Source organism: Venturia canescens, chromosome 5 (genome assembly GCF_019457755.1).
Source record: "Venturia canescens isolate UGA chromosome 5, ASM1945775v1, whole genome shotgun sequence".
NCBI classification, from domain to species: domain Eukaryota; kingdom Metazoa; phylum Arthropoda; class Insecta; order Hymenoptera; family Ichneumonidae; genus Venturia; species Venturia canescens.
In genome coordinates, this window is record NC_057425.1 from 20,871,444 (window position 1) to 20,892,564 (window position 21,121).

The 21,121-nt window shown below is 38.6% G+C and overlaps 1 protein-coding gene across 1 annotated transcript; it reads left to right on the forward strand.

The window, feature by feature from the left end:
• The first annotated feature begins 1,378 nt into the window (after positions 1-1,378).
• LOC122411367 (uncharacterized) lies at positions 1,379-9,247 on the forward strand. The gene is made up of 2 exons (XM_043420115.1): positions 1,379-1,454; positions 7,770-9,247. The coding sequence occupies exon 2, from the start codon at positions 7,775-7,777 to the stop codon at positions 9,245-9,247; it is 1,473 nt and encodes a 490-aa protein (XP_043276050.1). The 5' UTR covers positions 1,379-1,454; positions 7,770-7,774.
• The last annotated feature ends 11,874 nt before the right edge of the window (positions 9,248-21,121 follow it).

A 21,121-nucleotide genomic window follows, 5' to 3' on the forward strand; every position in this document is an offset into this window, starting at 1 on the left:
TCTCACACTCACCATCGGCTCTATCTCTCCTTCTTTTTCAAGGGCCGCGAGAATGTGTGCGACACACACACACGGCCCTACGGCGCGCGGCTTCCCCCTTCGCTGCCCCCCTCTGGCCCTGGCGCTTCCCCGCACACCGCTCCCCCCTCGCCGCCATTTGAGCCAGAACCGGCGTAGCCTTACTACTAGCGTAAATTACTTGCAAGGGCCTAAAAGATGTCGCCCTAGAAGAGTACATATTTCGTCAATCTCACGAGCGCCTGCGCGTCGATCAGTGGTCGAACGAATCGATTATTGGAGGGGATGTTGGCCCGAATATTCCCGAAAAGCGACACACAGGACACTGTACGATCGGCAGTCCGAAAGGAAACATTTTAGAATTCATTGAAATAGAGAAATAATCATTGTCAAATTTGGGAACTTCTTCTAGTTCAAACGGCGAACGTACCGGCCCAAATCTGTCAATTAAATTTATTAAATTGTATTTGCGAAGTATACGTCGAAGTATTGTATCGTCTACGTTATATATTTTGTCAAAGAGAAATAACTGGAGATCTCATATATTATACGGAGATATTGTAAATACTTGTCTAAGTTTCTTCTTTTCTCTCTTTGAGGTCTGTCCTTTCTCCTATTTTCTCATTTCGGGTCCTCAACCTCCCACCTTGAGAATAGAGTCAAATTATTGAAATTAATTATTTATTGATTGCTAACTCCTGACGGAATTAGCTGGCGCCCAACATATTGTAAAAGTAATATTATTTAAACTAGAGCCCTGACAGCCCTTGACCCAGGCCGCGTTAGGTGAGGGTAAATTCGTCAAATAAAACGAGAGGAGAAAGACCCGTCTCATTTGGCGCCCAACGTGGGGCCGGGTTGAATTTTGAATAGAAAATGTTATATACGTGAAAGTACGAAATTCGTCAAAGTCCTATTTATGAAATTTTCTGTTAATTTATTTTGTAACGTTCGTTGTTAATTTATTTCAAGCAACGTAAAATATTCCCGATATTCGGTGAAAGTGTAAAAGTTGAAAAGTCCGAGTTAATAATTTGAATATTTCTTTTTCTACATAGAGCCACGAAACACTCGTCGCTTAGACGACGTAAACATACGCCTGGCCGAACCAATTTGTAAACAGCCGTCTTTGTTCGCGCGAGCCACGGCTCTCGAGCCCGAGCGCGTGTGTTTACAACACTTCGTGCCTCTACAAAACCTTTGCTACATCTTTTCTGCTTACTGACTCTTTCTAGTCGATAAGTATTAGATATTCTACAGAATTTAATTCGAATTTTATATATCACATCGAAATACAGATTGCTGGACTGTAACCTGATTGTTGTGCGTGACGTCTTTGTATCGCGTCAGAGTCACGGTGAAAAAATTTTACGTCTGAGGACGTCAACAAGACTTTGTCAACATAGTTGAATATTGAAGGCTAACGACGAATTTCGGTGAGTAATTGAATTTTGTAATTATTATAGCTGGTCTCGAGCAATAATGTGAATTTAAATCGAAAAGAATATGTGCGGATATCGAACGCGAATCCTAACATAATGTTACTGAGTTTTTTTTAAATAGACAAATGAAGAGCACCCCTTGAAATATTGAAAAATAAAATTTTGTATCTAAATAGCAAATGGGCTATAAACAAGTATTTGTCAAAAGATTTGTTTCTCTTTGAAGGATTTTGGGAGTTGAAAATGAATTAAAATGACATCCATGTTTTATTCTCCACCTAAAAGAACAACTCGTTCGGGTGAAAAAGTTATTGTTAATAAACAAAAGGCCATGTGGAAAGTTCGTGGTGCAGGGACATCGAGAAACGATGTACTCTTACCCCAGTCTGAAGGGGGGGGTTCACAGAATTTCGCGTTTCCGACTGAGCCCTTACAGCGAGATAGTACTGAAGGAGCGGTCGGAGGGGGAACGTCCCTACCTGCAGCTACGAATTCGACAATAATTTTAGATAATCAAGTAAGCGACGCGCTGTCCACGTCTGTTTGGACAGGCATTGCAGTAGGAAGGGGGAGAGGTTCGAGAGGTACCACCCCAATCCCATTTGAAACGCTACGAAGTGCTAGTAGTGTCGAGAATTTAAATCAAGAAATAAAGAAAAAACTTGATAATGTTGAATCGCGCTTGCAAAAGGTAGAAAACCTCGAAAGTAAATTTGACAAAGAGTTAGAGGTTTTAATAGAATTAAAAGAAAAAAGTAATTATGTAGATTCCCTCCAATCGTCATTGAGATTCGAGAGGGGGGGAGAAAAAGAGAAAAAGAGAAATCCTTCTCCGAACGAGGATGAAGAGATCGCTCAATTGTTGTCGGAAAGTGATAATGCCGCGAGTGCTCCGTCTGTAGACACCCGCGGAAGTCAAAATATTACGAGTTGTCCGTCTGTAGACACCCGTGGAAATCGGAATAATTTATTTGACCCAAAAAGCTCATACGCATATGGGGAAAAATGTTTTAATTTGTTAGATGCGCCGTACGAGCCGCATGTGGACGTACAAACACGCGACGAAAAAAATATTAGTGATCCGTATAGAACGTTAGGGGCTAGACCTAAACACAAACCAGTACATTTTCTCGAAAGAAGAGAAACCCAATCGTCTACCGGGCCCGTAGAGAGGCCCAAACCAACATATCAAATGGGCAACGTAAACAACAACGTTGACAATCCCGTACTAAATTCGCGAAGAATTAGATTCAGAGAAAATAATCACGCGAATGAATTAGTAGACTCTGTAAATGTGTGCTGGGGTGAAAGATCTCGTCAAACAGACCACGCCACACAAAATAGAAATTCAGATTTTGTCAATAGCTCACAACTTATAAAAAATTGTTTGGACGGAATGGTTAGATTAACGGTATCTCGTCAAGGTCCACGGGGTGAAACAATTACTGCGGAAAATTTCGTGACACAAGATCAGTTGCGAGAAATAATGTATACGGGCGAACATTCGAATCGTGACGGGGATCGCACACCCGATTCCCGACATTTCCGTCAAAACTCGTCTAGTGAACCAAGAAGAGGAGCACTCTCTTGGCAAACGAGTGACTCGAGTGATACTGACGACGATCGTCAACGACGTCGCGAAGCACGATCAAATCGCTATTCTCCTCATTCCGAACGATGCGAAAGAGGAGCAACCGGACTGTCAACAATGTACAATCGCGACCTTGATTCTGCTATGAAAATAGGCCGAATAGTCAGTAACTGGAAAATAACATTTCCCGGTACCGAAAAAGATCCCGAGCAATTTTTATTAATCCTGAAGGATCAATTCAGTTCGAGCGGAATAGATAGGGACCAGTTTATCCCGTGCTTGTCTAGCGTTTTTGAAGGACCCTATAGAGCGTGGTATTTGCTTAATAAAGGGCGTTGGAGAAACTGGAAAGAATTTGCGCGTGCATTTAGATTCCAGTGGGGTGTTAAAAAACAGGACGGTGACCTTTTTCTTGAAGTTCGAGATTTAAAATCAGAAAAGGGTGAATCGTTAGCCGAATTTACGTGTCGTGCACGATTGATTTTCGAACGTATGCAACGTCCCCCGCCATTTCGCGACCAATTAAAGCAAATCTTAGTTAAGTTCAATCCGCGCTTGATATTCGAGATCCTAAATTTGCCAATCTACGATTACGACGAGTTTCTCCACTATATTAACGAAAGAAATTATTTATATCGTCGATCGTTAGACGTATCGAGAGAACCGCGAAGTAAAACAACGAAAAGCGAATTAAGATACTTGCAAGAGGAACTAGGGGGCGAAGAGGGAACAGAAACGCCTCAAGAAAGCGATACAGATGAAGAACCTATTCAGTTATTGCAATTTCGACAAAATTCAAATAGAACACCGCGCGGTCAAAACACCTCACAAGCTAAGTCAAAAACGTTGACAAAACAACGACTGGAGAATAATTTAACTCGTTTTGAAAAAGAAAATAAAGCTATGGAACAACAAGCGAAAGAGCCTCGCGGAAAATTCATACCGGACCCGAGTAAAATGTTTTGTTACAACTGTGGGCAAATGGGGCATACAGCACGCTTTTGTACTGCCGAACGACAGGTTGTATGCATCCTTTGCAAAAAGATAGGCCATGAAAATAAAAATTGTAGCACAGTTTCGGGAAACGCAGAAGCCCCGCAGTAGTCGAGCCTCAGGCCGCTGTCACAAGGGGCGAAAGCGAGGAAAACGAAACAAATCGTGTGAGAAAAGATAATATTGAACAAGTAAAATCATTCGATAAAGGTAGTAACGAGGCAGAAACTAGTTGCCTGCGCTTACACGAAGAAGTCGAAGATCATCTTTCACTCACAGAGTTAGAATTAACTGAAGATTTGTCAAACAACGAGGAAAAAATAGATAGCGAATTTGACTTAAAGGAACTCTCATTCCCGGATGAGTCAGTTGAAAATACCTTACAGCTCGCGACCGTGGGTATAGAAAATCAGGTAAACCTTACAGCATATAACCGTAACGTGAATGAAACACGAAATTTAGAAAATTGGGTTCCTCCCGGATTGACATCGGACGAAATACAAACTTTGTCAAAAAGACGAATATTTCGTGCAGAAAACGGTTTAACTGAACCAAGGAATGTTACAAGAATACCGGTGAAAGTTTCAATTTTCGGGATAAAAATTCACGGTATTTTAGATAGCGGGAGTGAAAGGTCTTACCTTAGTCAATCAGCTTATGAAATTGTCAAAAATTTCCAAGTAAAAGAAATGCAAGCAGACACAACATCGTCTAATGGAGTTCGCCTCGGGGATAGATCGATTACTCGAACTAAAGGGGGTACGTGTTTTGTAATAGACGTGGGTGATATTTTTGGTCCACAATGGTTCAGTATCCTTCCAAATTTATCGAACGAGGTAATACTCGGAATGGATTTTTGGCTAACGTTTCGCGTCAAAGTAGATCCTCGTGCGGAAACGTGGACTTTAGAAGGAAGTCGTTACGAATACCCGTTATCGCATCGCGTAGTAACACCTACTGAAATGAAGACTTTAACCGTAGAACAAAAGGACCAGTTAACTAAAGTCTTAGATGCCGAATTTTCAAAATTAGAAGTCGAATCAACAGGAATGACGACGTTAACAAAACACGTAATTGAATTAAAAGACCACACGCCTCACAGGCAGAAACCATATCCCCGTAGCGAAGCAATCCGCGACTTTATTGACAAGGAAGTAGATAGGCTATTGGAAAAGGGTTACGTAGTTTGGAGTAACAGCGATTGGGCTTGTTCACCGGTCGTTGCCCCAAAAGCAAATGGAGGATTGAGATTTTGCATTGATTATCGTCCAGTAAATCGGCAAACGCTTAAACCTGCCTACCCTCTACAAAATATGAAATCAATTTTGTCACAACTTCGGCAAGCTAAAGTTATTTCGACACTGGATATGAGTGAAGCTTTTCACCAGATTCCAATGGATGAAGGGAGTCGCAAATACACCGCATTTGTTGTCGAGGGTAAAGGACTCCTCGAATGGGTTAGAATGCCGTATGGTTTGACAGGAGCTCCGTCCACTTTCCAAAGCCTAATGGACAAGTTAAAACGAAGAATTCAGGAGTTGATTACAGAAAGAAAACTCCCAAATAAATGGTCAGAACAGGTTTTCGCGTATTTAGACGACTGGATTATCGTTAGTCAAGAGTTTGATGAACATCTTCGGCTCTTAGCGTTAGTTTTTGAAGTTCTCCGAGAGGCTAAGTTAATAATAAACCGTGAGAAAAGCAGCTTCGCATGTAAAGAAGTGAAATTCCTAGGTTATATTGTTGACAAATACGGTGTGCGTCCTAATCCGGAGAAAATTCAACCAATAATAGATTTTCCAGTCCCCAAAGATAGAACGCAACTTCGACAATTTAATGGCCTCGTAAATTGGTACCACCGTCATTTAAAGGGCATTGCTAGAATCCAGGGACCGCTCAACAAATTGACTAGTCCCAGAGTTCAATGGCAGTGGACCGAAATTGAACAAAAGGCATTTGACGAAGTAAAAGCCGCCCTGATTAATGCACCGAGATTATATACACCGACACCTGGTCAACCGTTCGTCCTCTATACAGACTCCAGCGATTTCGGGTTAGGAGCAATATTAGTTCAAAAAGATCCGAACAGCGAAAAAGAGAACTTAATAGAGGCCCTTAGTCGACCGCTAAGAGGAGCAGAAATGCATTACACCACCACAGAGAAAGAGTGTCTGGCAGTGGTTTGGTCTGTTAAAAAATTAAGATGCTACCTCGAAGGAATGCCTTTTAAATTAGTCACAGATCATCAGGCCTTGCAATGGCTTTATGGTTTGAAAAATCCCGTAGGCCGGTTAGCAAGATGGGCTATTTACCTTCTTCAACATTCAATGACCGTCGAATATAGAAGGGATACGACTAACGAAGCGCCGGACGCGTTGTCGCGTATGTTCGATTTAGATGTTGACCCTTGTGGATGGGAGAAAGTAATCGGACAAGTCAAAGATAAAATTCTCTTATCGACAATCTGTGATGCGGATTGGTATAATTCAAAGTGGGAACTCGTTGAGAAAAGCCCCAACCGTTTCCACGAATGGAAGATTGAAAACAACGAATTATATTATTACCGACCGGATTTTGACAAAATGCTCATAGACGACGAAAATCCTTGGAAATTAGTCGTCAAACCCTCTGACGTTCCGAAAATTTTGCAAGACAATCATGAGAGTCCGCACGCCGGTCATCTAGGCAGGGACTGTACGTATCAAAGAGTTCGACAAAACTATTATTGGCCCGGGATGTCACAAGACGTAAAAGCATTTGTGGAAGATTGTGAAACGTGCCTGAAAGTAAAATTTAATCAGAATCCGTTGAAAGGTCCCTTAACTACAAGACCTCTGCTAAAACCTTGGGCTCAATTATCGGTAGATACAGTAGGCCCATTGACACGATCAAAAAAGGGTAATTCATATATAATTGTTATACAAGATTTGTATACAAAATATATTGAATTATTCCCGGTAAGGAAACAAACCGGAAAAACTGTCGTCAAGGTTTTGGAGGTAGTTTTTGATCGTTGGGGGGCGATTCCTGAGTCCATAATAACCGACAATGGAACTGAATATATAAATAAAGACGTAGAGGCTTTACTTGTGGCGAAACGAATAAAACACCTAACAACTCCAATTGCTCATCCTCAAGCAAATCCAGTAGAGCGTGTGAATAGGACGATAAAACCGATGATTGTAGCGTGTTTGAAAAATAAACAGAATGAATGGGATGAAGCTTTGTCTAAACTTCAACTCGCCTACAACACAGTACCACATGCCGGTAGTAGAATCACTCCGTTCTACCTTAATCATGCTCGCGAAGCTCAACTAAATCTCAGGGAACAAGTAGTCGAGAATCCCCAGTCGATAACGAGCGAGTCGATCTTGGGATGGGTACAGAAAATGAAAATTTTTGATGAATTTCGTCACAAAATAGAACAACAAATGAAATCCTATAAAGAGAAACGCCTTGACAAAGCAAATTCAAGTCATGTCCAAACAGTTAAATTAAGAGAGGGTATGGAAGTCTACTACCCGAATAAAAAGCTCAGTAACAAAAGTGAAGGCTACGCTGCCAAATTAGGCCATAGATACGTTGGGCCAGCTATAATAAAGCGAGTAGTTGGACCGATGGTAGTCGAATTAGCGGATAAAAATGATAAAAGCGTAGGTAAATATTACGTTACGGATCTCAAAATACCGAGGCGGAGTTTACGAAATTTGTAAATCTGTATTTAGACAAAATGGCTGATGAAGCGGAAGCGAAGAACCCTGGACAACCTCCGCTGGACAACGAGGGAAAAAACGACGGGGTCTCCAGCTATATGAAGTCAATCAATGAGGAAGGGGCCCTCTTGTGCCAGTTATATCGAGAGCAAGTAGAGGTGGAAGCGAGATCCTTGGCCCTCAGGAAGGAAATTCGACGCAGACAAGAAAATCTGGGTCTCTCTCCATCATCTGACGAGGAGGTTGCCAAATCAAGAAAGGTTAACCAGAAAAAAACTGTCACGTCCACTCAAAACGTAGATCCCGAGGCTGAGTTGTCCGAGGAATCTCCCGATGATGAGTCTTCGGATGAAGACCCTGGTGCCGCGGGACCGTTCCCAACGACCTCGTCTACACGGATTTCCGCAGAGGTCGAGGAATTGCTCCAGAAAATTAAAAACCTCCCGCCACCGAAACTGAAACTGGCACGATATCAAAAGGCCACACCGGCAGATATCCAGGCCGAAAACCTGAAGAGGAAAAGGATCGAGACGAAACCGCATCCGTTAAGCACCAATGCCTCAGGAGAACCAAAAAGATCAACCGACATACGAAACGCGGTAGTTGCCCCGTCCGTGATGGTGGAACCATTGCCGTTAGGCAAACTCCCGTCTTTCGACGAAGTCGTAAGGGAATTGGGAATCCCGGAATTACTCATAGCGCAGGGACACCGCCCACCACTGTACGTAGCCGATTGTCGCATTTTGAGTCAGGATTTACTCAAAAAATTGATTAATAAACGCGCTGAACACCTGGTAAGCCGCATGGAGTCAAAACGGGTCGATCGTGGCACCCAAACCTTCATCACACAAGTCGGCAAACAACATGTGGCTGGTTGCGTAAATTGTCGTTCCCGGGGACACCACTTCAAGAACTGCGAGCTTCCGTATCGCCCAGGCTTTTGTCAAGTATGTGGAGCGGATGGCTTCGAGGCTCAGGACTGCATTTATCCTCATGGGATCGAACATGAAATGGCCCTGGGGAGGTGCCTGGGATGCTCAAGGGATTTAAGTCTTTACTGTCCGGAATGTCCAGATTGTAACATTCGTTATGCCGGATTGGTTGATTGGCTCAGACTGAACTATGCAACCTGGCCAACTGAACGGATCCCAGAAGACCACCGTTACATCGTCAATGAAGCTAAAGGAACGCTTAAAAGGCACATGGTTCGATTCTCTGACCCGGGAGATACCGCTAACCAAATTCGGTCTTTCCTGATCAGAGAGAAGGCCCTCGTCGGAGCAAAGAAATTGGCAAATCCCGCAGCCGCAACCGCCGAGGAATTGTCAAAAACAAAGAGGTTGTTGGCCATCCAAGCGTTGCAAAAACCGTTCGTCATGAAATCTCTTGACGAAATAATGGAAGAACGGCCCGAACTATCGGATGGAGAGGAAATCAAGGTCATTATCCCCTCGAAATATAAGCAGCAGCGAGACTCCCGTAAGCAGTAATGAAGTACGCCGACTACACGAACAACGAGGGAACAACTCCTCTACATAACTTTGACAAAATACTTTCCGTTCTTTTTATTTTTCATTTTTGTTTTACTTACACGTATTATGTCTACTCGCGTCTTGGTTAATCACTTATTTACGAAACCCATGTAAAATTTATGTTGTCTATTCTAGTACACTGTTTTGAGATGTTAGTTTTGTTCATACTTTCATGAAGTTTACGAATTATATCCATTTATAACACGAAACCCTGTGTGTTCCAGTGGAAGTTACGTTTTGACCCTCTCCTACTCCCGAAACGAGAAAGTGGGATGTTTCAAGGACTGATTTCAGGTGAGAGAGCAGAACGGACTTTACTAGTACAGGCTCCCGGATTCAGTGGGACAATGGTCTCCTGGATGACGTCGAGTTCGAAGGGGGAGATTGTGACAGGAAGCTAGAGTTGAACCTTCTCCGTCCTCCGTCGTTCGACCAGTGTATCCCTGCACGGTCGTTTCAAACTACGCGGTTGCGCTACAAAGCGTAAATTACTTGCAAGGGCCTAAAAGATGTCGCCTTAGAACAGTACATATTTCGTCAATCTCACGAGCGCCTGCGCGTCGATCAGTGGTCGAACGAATCGATTATTGGAGGGGATGTTGGCCCGAATATTCCCGAAAAGCGACACACAGGACACTGTACGATCGGCAGTCCGAAAGGAAACATTTTAGAATTCATTGAAATAGAGAAATAATCATTGTCAAATTTGGGAACTTCTTCTAGTTCAAACGGCGAATGTACCGGCCCAAATCTGTCAATTAAATTTATTAAATTGTATTTGCGAAGTATACGTCGAAGTATTGTATCGTCTACGTTATATATTTTGTCAAAGAGAAATAACTGGAGATCTCATATATTATACGGAGATATTGTAAGTACTTGTCTAAGTTTCTTCTTTTCTCTCTTTGAGGTCTGTCCTTTCTCCTATTTTCTCATTTCGGGTCCTCAACCTCCCACCTTGAGAATAGAGTCAAATTATTGAAATTAATTATTTATTGATTGCTAACTCCTGACGGAATTAGCTGGCGCCCAACATATTGTAAAAGTAATATTATTTAAACTAGAGCCCTGACAGCCCTTGACCCAGGCCGCGTCAGGTGAGGGTAAATTCGTCAAATAAAACGAGAGGAGAAAGACCCGTCTCAATATTTATGAATTTTTTTGAAAATTTTTTATTTTCCTTTATAGAATTTTTTTCGATTGTTTCTTATTTCTATTGAATTTTTTTGAACTGTTAAATTTTTCCTTTTTTACATCTATAGAATTTTTTTCCCGGTTTTGAATATTTTGTAGTAATATCCAAAAACAAGCACATTGTCCAGTGTTCAGAAAAGGGCATAGTTCGCCGTTCTCTCGTGGGAGGCCCTCAGTCGACGGTCGGTCTCTCGCTTGAGCTCGGCGGTGCTGTGCACCTCTGCGCGCGCTCCCCTCCCTCGTGTTCCGCGTGCCGGTTGTTGCCGGCGCCTTCTTCTCTCTCTTCTGTTCGGAACGTCGTACAATACGACACGTGCTTCATTATTATTCTATCGATTTTTCGTAACCTTCCATCATTCTTTCGTCAACTCTGTTGAGTGCGCGCTTTAGTCTTGCGATTTACGCCCGTAAAATTGAAACGCGTACTTTTATTGTGTTCCGGCGGTATTTCACTTCTTTTTCACATCGGAATAGAATTGTTAACGGCTCGCTTCTAGAACACTTTTCCGCCATATTGGCCACCCACGGACTCTTCGAGACGCTTCGATTGTGTACTATTCGATTAGAATAAACTGTGATATTTTTACGCTATTTTTTACACAAACATTCTTCGTTTCGAATTCTTTCGTTTCCTTTCACCCGGCCATACAACTATCCACGAGTCCATCCTCACCAACCAGAAATATTCCTTCAAAAAATTACATCCAGAAATGATATATGTTGATTCAGTGCTATTCACCTATCTTGGAGGGACATTCAGAACAATCGATAAAACGGAAATCATAAAAAGGTGAGAATGCAACAGAATCTCGACAATGGTAATGAAATTGTCATTTCATTTCACTGATATCATTTAAAGAAATTGCATTAATTCAAAAAAGGAATCAATAAGCAAAAATTGGTATACACTTAGATTTTCGATAAAATGGAAACGTGGTCCTGACTACTGTGATCTACTCTGAAATTTACGTATTTAGAAGTGGAAATACCTCGGTTTTTGCATTTGCCAATAATTTTCGTGCGTGCATTTCTTGACCTTGTCCCATTGATAGGCTTCTGCACAAAACTTCCGATTTTTTTGCAAGTTGTTCGATGCCTGCTGTTGGGTCTGAGCCCATACTCAAGAGACAAATCATTGGAGTATTTGGTCGTGATTCAGAGTGAAGTACATTCAAAAGGGTTATAACTGGCTCAGCATACTTTGGACTTAAAGAGCTACTGATATACTTTCGTGATTGAGATAGTGCTCGGTCCATACACCATGCGCTGAAAAAAAATACAATATTTTTAGAATAAATTAATTCATATGGAAATTGGTGTTTTGAAAGCAATGAAAAGAACGCACAGATTGAGACTTCAATTCCTTTCTACCTTTTTTTACTTGCGTTCTTGATATTTATGGACAATTGAGAATCTCGAAAGGGCAGCAACAATAAAAATTATAACAAATCTGGGAATAAACTCTTACAGATCAATTCCAACTGAAGTGGTCCACCCTTCTTAATGAAATCCCACTATGGGAATTTGTAATGAGGCATGAAAGGGAGAACCTAGGAAAAAAATGGTTGGGACAAGTACATTGATGGCCCCTCTTTTGCTGATAATTGCATCCATAAAAAGAATCTTTAAAAAACTTTTTTTTTTAAATTGTCAAAAAAAATATTTTATAAAAAAAAATACAGAACAATTCGAAAAAATTTCACAATTCTTAAAAAAAACATTACCTTTAAAAAAAAACTATTCCGTTTCTATTTTTTAAAGTGTCAAAAGAATCAAATAACAAGTAAAAAATAATAAACCGAAAAATCGCGCTTGAAAGCATTTTGGAAACCGATGCCTCATTCTTCTTACTTGATTCGAACAGCTAAATCCATTTTAAAAAATTCCATCTAATTTACGTGCAGCATTAAAATTTATTATATCAATTCGAGGTCGAGTATTTTCTAATAAATTGAGAAAAGTTACCATTTGAGTTACGTGCAGCACTAAAATTTATGATATCAATCGAAGGACAAGTAATTTATGAGTAACTCCAAATTTCAACATTATGGATATGTTCTAAGAAGCTTTTAAATCCAAAAAAATTACATGCAAGCTAGTCATTTCTTACTCTATGATGGCAGAGACAATCGATTTTTTTCAGACTTTCAGGAGCTTCTGATATTATTCACAATATTCGACGTCGATTGGATCGATACAAATTATGTTTAAATATGAGTTAAAAGTACTTGTCTGGCCCATCACTTTCCATTAAAATGTTTAATGAGATCATGCCCACCACACGAGCGTTGAACAACTGAATTTTTTATCATGATAAGGGATTGGTGCTATTATATTCTCTCAAAATTTATAGATTTAAAAATTAACATAACTAATCAATTGGTCCCTTGTAATTATCAATTATATAAAAAAAATATCATTATTAGTAAAAATTTGACTAGTTAACTTTTTGATTTGGCAACTTTGTTATTGGTGTTGTTGGTGTTGATATCTACCTTGCCAACGGTAAACTGATGGCTTGTCACTCACACATGACTTGATACACATAACCAACAATTTATTTCAATTTGAGGTTACGTCATTATTTGTTGATTACAAATATTTTTGTTATCACAATATTTCTATAAATAAGAACAAAAAACATCTTTCTTTTAATTATACCAAGAAAGTATACACGCCTGTACAGAACCGATACACTAATGTACGCACGTCACAACTAAACACGATATACGTCGATATACATATATATAAACAGCTGATAGAGCGGTGTTGCCGATGTCGTACCGAACCTAGTATTCAACGACTCATCGTGAGCGATAATCGTAGTTAATTTATGATTTCATTCTTAAAGTTTCGGTGACCTGATATTTTTATAACGCCATTAACAAGATAAATGTTCAACGAATACGTATATGATTTAATTTTTTTTCCAGCATTTACGATCCCTTAAATTTGATTGAAAAATCACGATCCATTTACTGCCACTACGATGTCCAATTTTTAATACTTATTTTCTTGCTTAAATGTTCGGTAACCTCTCCTCAATTTTTTTTACCGTTATTTTCGAACATTTTTCTATGCTGTGTAAAAAAATCAGATTTTTCTGCAGATTTTTAAATAGTGGCCATGATCTCATTAATGCAAATAAAAATCAGGGCTTTTCTAGAACTGATGGAGCACAAATATTCATGCAGAGTAAATTTAGAGAGTTATCTTCAAGTAATTTTGCCTTAATTGCACTAATTTAATAAGAATGGATACGAATTGTCCTGTAATATACAAGGGATGTTATTGTGCATCGATAAATAAAAAACATTTTGCACATTAAATATGTTCAAGCTTCCAAAATAACTCCCCAGTTTGTATTGCAATGCCGGCAATTTTTACTTCTCACTTCTTCCAGCGAACGAATTTCATTCGGCATAACTAACCTATATTATTATTAAGAACATTAAACTAATAATAAATCGCATTTCAATATATTTTTAACCGGATGCTGCCATACAATTTCATTTTTTTATGATTGATTTTTATTTGAATGAATAGTGATGGGCCGGACAAGTACTTTTAACTCATATTTAAACATAATTTTCATCGACCCAATCGACGTCGACTATTGTGAATAGAATCAGAAACTCCTGAAAGTCTGAAAAGAATCGATTTTCTTATAAGTCTTTGCCACCATTGAATAAGAAATGACTAGCTTTTATATGATTTTTTTGGGTTCAAAGGTTCTTAGAACAATTCCATAATTTGATGCTTTTGACACTTTAAAAAATAGATACAGATTATTTTTTTTTTCAACATAATGTTTTTTCAAGAATTGTGAATTTTTTTTCGAATTGCTCTGTATTTTTTTTTATAAAGTAATTTTTTTTTACAATTGAAAACAAAAAAAGTTCATATTTTTTTTATAGATGTATATAATTATCAGCAAACAAGGGATCATCAATGTACTTGTTCCAACCTTTTTTTTCTAGGGGAAGTTTATGGTTTGATATCAAGTCTATTTTCCTAAAAGTTCCTTATTTATGTTTAGATGACTATATCATTTTAGTTTAAATTTCTATGAATTATTCACGATTTTCGGATTACAAGGTTGGTTTTCACGAAAAAAGACCTATTTTTCGTCAAAATTGTACTGAAAATATTTCGTCACAGGTCTGTTCTTGGACTTTGGTGATTTTTCCCCTTGTCTTCTAATATGTTTTGTCCATTGAGAACTCAAAAGCATGGAGCAATGCGTGTTGCGGGCCGAGATATGATTTTCGGCTTATAACGTTAGAAAAAAGGAAGGAAAAGAGGAAAGATTCAAATTAACGACACAACAAATCCAACAGAATTGGCCATTTTTGAATGTCGTTTTTGCATTCTGAATCATTTTTGCATTCTGAATTGCATTTTCGTGTCATACAAAACTTGCCCCAATGAAATATATTTCCAAAGTTTGCAAGTGGCCGCTGAGATCAATTATTTTCAGTTTGATAGTTGCAGAAAAAAGGCACCCGGAAACGTTTATCATGTGAGAACTCAATGAAACAAAAAAACTGAGCGTACTTAATTCAACAGACCAACGGAATCCAAAGACGTTTAAGGTACCTGTACGTGGGTTTTGGAGAAAAACAATTTCAGGAGAATTTGAAAATGAATTTAGAAATTTAAAAACTCAGAATAGAATAGAAAAAGGAAAATTTAGGAATTTGGAAAAGCTGAAGACGTTTGTGATGAATTTTTGAGATTACATATTACGGTTGGAGTGAAAAATTTAAATGATTGGCACACATGCTGAGACACAAAAAAAACTCCCGACTGAAAAATTGTATAGCGTATTTAAAATAAAACGAAGTCGAGAAAGAAATGAATGTTAGAAAAAAACAATATTGTAAAAAAAGGATATGCGTTTCCAGAAAATGATTTTTTCTTAAAAAAGTTGCAGTAAACTTTGAAAAGACTTAAATAAAAATAGATTAATAATAAGATAGATAAGGAACCATTTAATACAACTCCCTCGAGATTCGATTTTTATGGTTAATATCGATTGATGGTAGTTAAGTCATTTATATATGAAAATAAAAATTTTAATATAGTAATTGTCGAAGTTGAATGATTGTACAAAGAATGAAGGTGATAATAAAACAAAAAATTTTACACACAAACAACTAAAATATGTTATAATCATAATGGAGTTTAATATTTGTCGGGAGATGTCTCTAACTCTTACTCAATGATTTGATTAGAGACTTCTCCCGACAAATATTAGAGACATCTCCCGACAAATATTAAACTCCATTATGATTATAACATATTTTAGTTGTTTGTGTGTAAAATTTTTTTGTTTTATTATTACCTTCATTCTTTGTACAATCATTCAACTTCGACAATTACTATATTAAAATTTTTATTTTCATATATAAATGACTTAACTACCATCAATCGATATTAACCATAAAAATCGAATCTCGAGGGAGTTGTATTAAATGGTTCCTTATCTATCTTATTATTAATCTATTTTTATTTAAGTCTTTTCAAAGTTTACTGCAACTTTTTTAAGAAAAAATCATTTTCTGGAAACGCATATCCTTTTTTTACAATATTGTTTTTTTCTAACATTCATTTTTTTCTCGACTTCGTTTTATTTTAAATACGCTATACAATTTTTCAGTCGGGAGTTTTCTTCCTTTATTTTTGCCTATCAATCGTTATTTTTTGGTTTTTTTTTGTAGAATACCATCAAATCAGTCTTATTGAATGAAAAAAAGTTAATGAAATTGTCGATTTTTTTTTTTCGATCGTCGTATTAATTGTACACGTTGTACTAAGAAAAAAATGAATGATTAACTGTCCTAATAAGTACTGTATATTTTGAACATGTACTTCAAGAAAAAATGTCCAAAAATGTGACACAATGTTTTAACATCACTGTGAGCTGAATATCCGACAATTCAGTGTCCTGCACACAATAAGTCTTTCTTCTGTCAAGTTTCCCAATTTGTTTATTAGCTTCGCATCAGCGTGCATTCTCCGTTTCACATGCAGTGTCCACAACAAACAGCAGACGTCTCGATTCATGGGTTGAGTAATAGAAAAAAAAAATTGGAAGAGTAACAAATCAGTGGTGCATTTTTTTTGCATTTGTGTCGTTAATTCCAGAAATAATTTAGGAAAAAAAAACTAATAAAAATCATGCATAATTGTTGTCAAAATTGCACTTCAATATCGCCATATTTCCGTGGGACACGAGCGCCGCCATCGGTAGTGCGGATCGCTAATAGCTGCTGAGAGCTGAATGAAAGGCGATCCAGAACAGCGTGAAGTAGTCGATAGTCGAATATGATGCGATATATTTAAACTGAGTATAGCGTAAATATCAATTAAAAAGGAAAATATTCAATAGATTTTGATTAAATTTGCTTTAGAACACTCTCTGCCACTCACAGAAGGACAAGCACAAAATTGGTTAAGACAACTATCACCGTTTTCGAGAAAACTGGCGACAAAGGAATATCCCCCCACCCACTGATCGCAGTGAAACGCATAACTCCCGTCTTTTGGCCCTGCGGGCAGTCGGGAGTTAAAAATATGAAAGTTTGAAGGTATTCGCTCCATACCGCAGTAATACAAACTTCAATACTATTTGAAAAAAAACACTTTAAAACTTGCTGAATCAGGGTTCATTACATATTACCATAATCAAAGATAGGGGGTGATACTTAGTACATATACTGTGACGTGACATTTTGAGCCACGCCACTCGTACGGTTCCGTGTCGACCAGCGGACCGGATTTACGATCCTACTTGACCGACGCACGCCGACTCACGGGGCTGGACCGATCGGAGACTCAACTGGCTTAGAGGCGAAGTATTTTAGTTTGTTTTATTTTACCGTTTATGATTTGGTCTTTGCGGCGAAAAGTATGTAATTTCATCGCGTCACCCGCGAAAACCTGTGAACGCGGTCGAGAGTGCATCGAGAGAGGAGACTGAGAGAGATAGAGCCTAATAATTGAATCGTATCATTTTCTTTTTATTGCACTTTGGCCCATTTCACCCCACGTCGTTGCCCTCGCGCGGAAAAACGCGCTAGCGTCTCAGCACAGTTCGTAAAAATATCTTTCTTTCGGTTAAATCGCGTGCTCGAGTGCGGATCCGTATTCCGGGTTTATTCATCGAAATCTGTGAGTGGGTGTTAAGGACTAGCGCCGGAAAAAGGCCCAGTGTCGGTGGCCGCCCGCTAGTCCTCCTACCGTAGCAATCAACAGTTGCAACCCCACCATCGTATCCTTGGGAATCGCGGTCCGAGTCAAATCGGCGTCTCGTCTAATGGGGTTCGGCTTCGTTTCCGAGTTGGAGGTGCTGAATTTCCTGGTGGTTTAAGAGTGGGCCCACCGTGGATTCAGGGACGCTTGGATTCATGAGGGAGGCCTCCCCTCTTTACGGAGACGAACGCCGAATAGCCCTAGAGGATGGCGACCAAGGAACGATTATTTGGAGGGACCTGTACTCGAGCGCGGGGTCTGAAAACCGTATCAGCCACATCGATCCTCGTTCGCTGGATCTAAGTGAGGATAACATTCCAATGTAATACACGAAAAACTCCGAAATACCACGTGAGGCGTGAGGATAGGAGAGACGGAAAATAATCCAGTGCTGAGACACGGGCGCGTGGCCCTTCGTGGGGGGTAATGAGTGGTGGGGATAGCGCGAATTCGGGAGCTCTTGCCTACGAACCAGGCGAGGGACCACCAGTCTACGATCGATAACTGGTGCCGTGAGTCAAGTCTAAGTGCTTTTTTGGGATTACCTTGCTGGTCTTGGCTGATTCGGAGGAATTCTCGGTGAGCTCGTTCCTCTTTTTCTCCATTGTCGTGTTTAACGCCGTGATTCTCTAATTATTTGTCGTTTCCTTTCGAATTACTTTGGCGTTTATTATATTTTCTTTGGCGAACCACGCGATCATGATCTTTTGCGATAGTCTCGCGTTCATCCCCGCGTGGTAACAATTATGAGTTTGGGGAATCGCGGGGAAGGACAAACACGATCCGAATCGGCCCTTCTCTATTCTTGATTATTTCATGATTGTTAAAATATTTTGTGTGAGAATTTTGCGGGTATGGTACGATGAATATTGCGTCGTACTTTTCCCCGATTTTGTAATATCGTGTTTGCGAACCGTCGGGTTTGCCTCAGTCTCTCTCTCAGCGCGCGCTCAAGGCCAGCGTCGTCCTCGCGTGTTTACCTTTTTTCTTGCGCTTCGCGTTCGCCGCGCGTGCTATCTCCAAGCCGATTTCGTTATCTTATGCTCCGGCGTATTATTTCCTATATTTTTCGTAGTCGAGAATCAGTGGCGAAACATTCCCTCGTCGGGGTTTATTCTTTTGCGTACGATTAACTCGACATTATATTTTCTTGTGTAACGGGGATCCGTCAAGTTGCCTACAAGCCACGACGCACCGCTGCTTACCTATCCATTTTGGACTACCTCGCAGCGGTGATTCCCTGCGTGTCATTATCGGAATTTCTTTCGGTTGCGTATGATTAAGACGATGTTATATTTTCTTTTGTAAATGGAACCGTCAAGTTACCTACAAGCCACGACGCACCGCTGCTTACCAATCCGTTTCGGACTACCTCGCAGAGGTGATTCCATACTTCCTTTATCTGTTTTATTTCTTTCGCGTGCGATTACTACGTCGTTACATTATAGTTTTCTTTTGTAAATAAAATTTATGTGGATAAATATACCCTAGGGAAAAAAAGGTTAGGACAAGTACATTGATGGCCTCTTGTTTCTGGATGACATAGAAAAAAGATTTAGAACCAGGAAAAAAATTCTATAAAAATAATAAACGAAAAATTGAAAAGTTCAAAAAAATTCAACAAAAATAAAAAACAATCGAAAAAATTCTGTAAAGAAAAATAAAAAAATTTCAAAAAAATTCATAAATATTGAAGACATTGAAAAATGTACTATCCAAGTTACATGTAGTATAAAAATGTATGATATCAATTGGAGGCCAAGTTTTTATTGATAATTTGGAATATTTATCCTACAAATTGGAAACTTTGATTGAAATTCATGATAATTATTTTCAAGAAAAAAGTTAATGAAAAAAAGTCATAACGGAAGTTACGTGCAGTACTAAAATGAATTATATCAATTCGAGGTCAAGTATTTATCAGTTATTCGAAATATAATCTCCGGCGACAAATGAGCGTTGAGAATGCTTGTCGGGCTCACAACGTTTTATCAAAATTATTAAAAAATTAATGGAAATAAAATCATTAAACATTCACATGAAAGTCATTCGTTACTTCAACAAGGTACACACTTTAAAGAATCGATTCCCCTCCGACTTTCAGGATCCCCTGGTATTATTCACAACATTCAACTTCGATTGGATCGGTACAAATTATGTTCAAATACGTCTTAAACGTACTTGTCCGGCCCATCACTTTTTATTCAAATTGCTCATTCGAAAACAAATCAAAAACGAAGTTAATGCATGTGTTCATATTAAGGAACAATAATTCCCGAGAAAATAATTTTCCTTCGAATCGCTCTTGTCAAAATGAAACGAAAATGAGAGATGAAGTTGATTAATCTATTTATATTATATGGAGTCATAATTCACAACAAAATCATTTTTCTACAAGTTCCAGGAATCCACGTGTCGTACTCGACTAGTGATATTTATCAAAATGTGTACGTGACTATAGAAAAAAAACATTGCATGGTTGAGTAGGTTCGAAAATTTCTAGTAATGCGCCTGATTATTTCTCATTTTCATTGGTTCTTACCGAATGGTATGTGTTCACTGAAGAAAATGAGAAGTGGATATTGCTATACGAACTTGCGAACAATCAAGTTCAAATTACTTGGAGATATTATTTTTATTTTTATCCATTTTATTATATTTATCATTATAGAACAGCCCTGATTTGTTTTCGAATGAGCAATTTGAATAAAAAGTGATGGGCCGGACAAGTACGTTTAAGACGTATTTGAACATAATTTGTACCGATCCAATCGAAGTTGAATGTTGTGAATAATACCAGGGGATCCTGAAAGTCGGAGGGGAATCGATTCTTTAAAGTGTGTACCTTGTTGAAGTAACGAATGACTTTCATGTGAATTTTTAATGATTTTATTTCCATTAATTTTTTAGTAATTTTGATAAAACGTTGTGAGCCCGACAAGGATTCTCAACGCTCATTTGTCGCCGGAGATTATATTTCGAATAACCGATAAATACTTGATCTCGAATTGATATAATACATTTTAGTACTGCACGTAACTTCCGTTATGACTTTTTTTTTCATTAACTTTTTTCGTGAAAATAATTATCATGAATTTCATTAAAGTTTCCAATTTGTAGGATAAATATTCCAAATTATCAATAAAAACTTGGCCTCCAATTGATATCATACATTTTTATACTACATGTAACTTGGATAGTACATTTTTCAATGTCTTCAATATTTATGAATTTTTTTGAAATTTTTTTATTTTTCTTTACAGAATTTTTTCGATTGTTTTTTATTTTTGTTGAATTTTTTTGAACTTTTCAATTTTTCGTTTATTATTTTTATAGAATTTTTTTCCTGGTTCTAAATCTTTTTTCTATGTCATCCAGAAA

Excerpts from the sequence above, each read along its gene's own strand:
- LOC122411367 (XM_043420115.1), top strand. The coding sequence starts at position 7,775 with ATGGCTGATGAAGCGGAAGCGAAGAACCCTGGACAACCTCCGCTGGAC.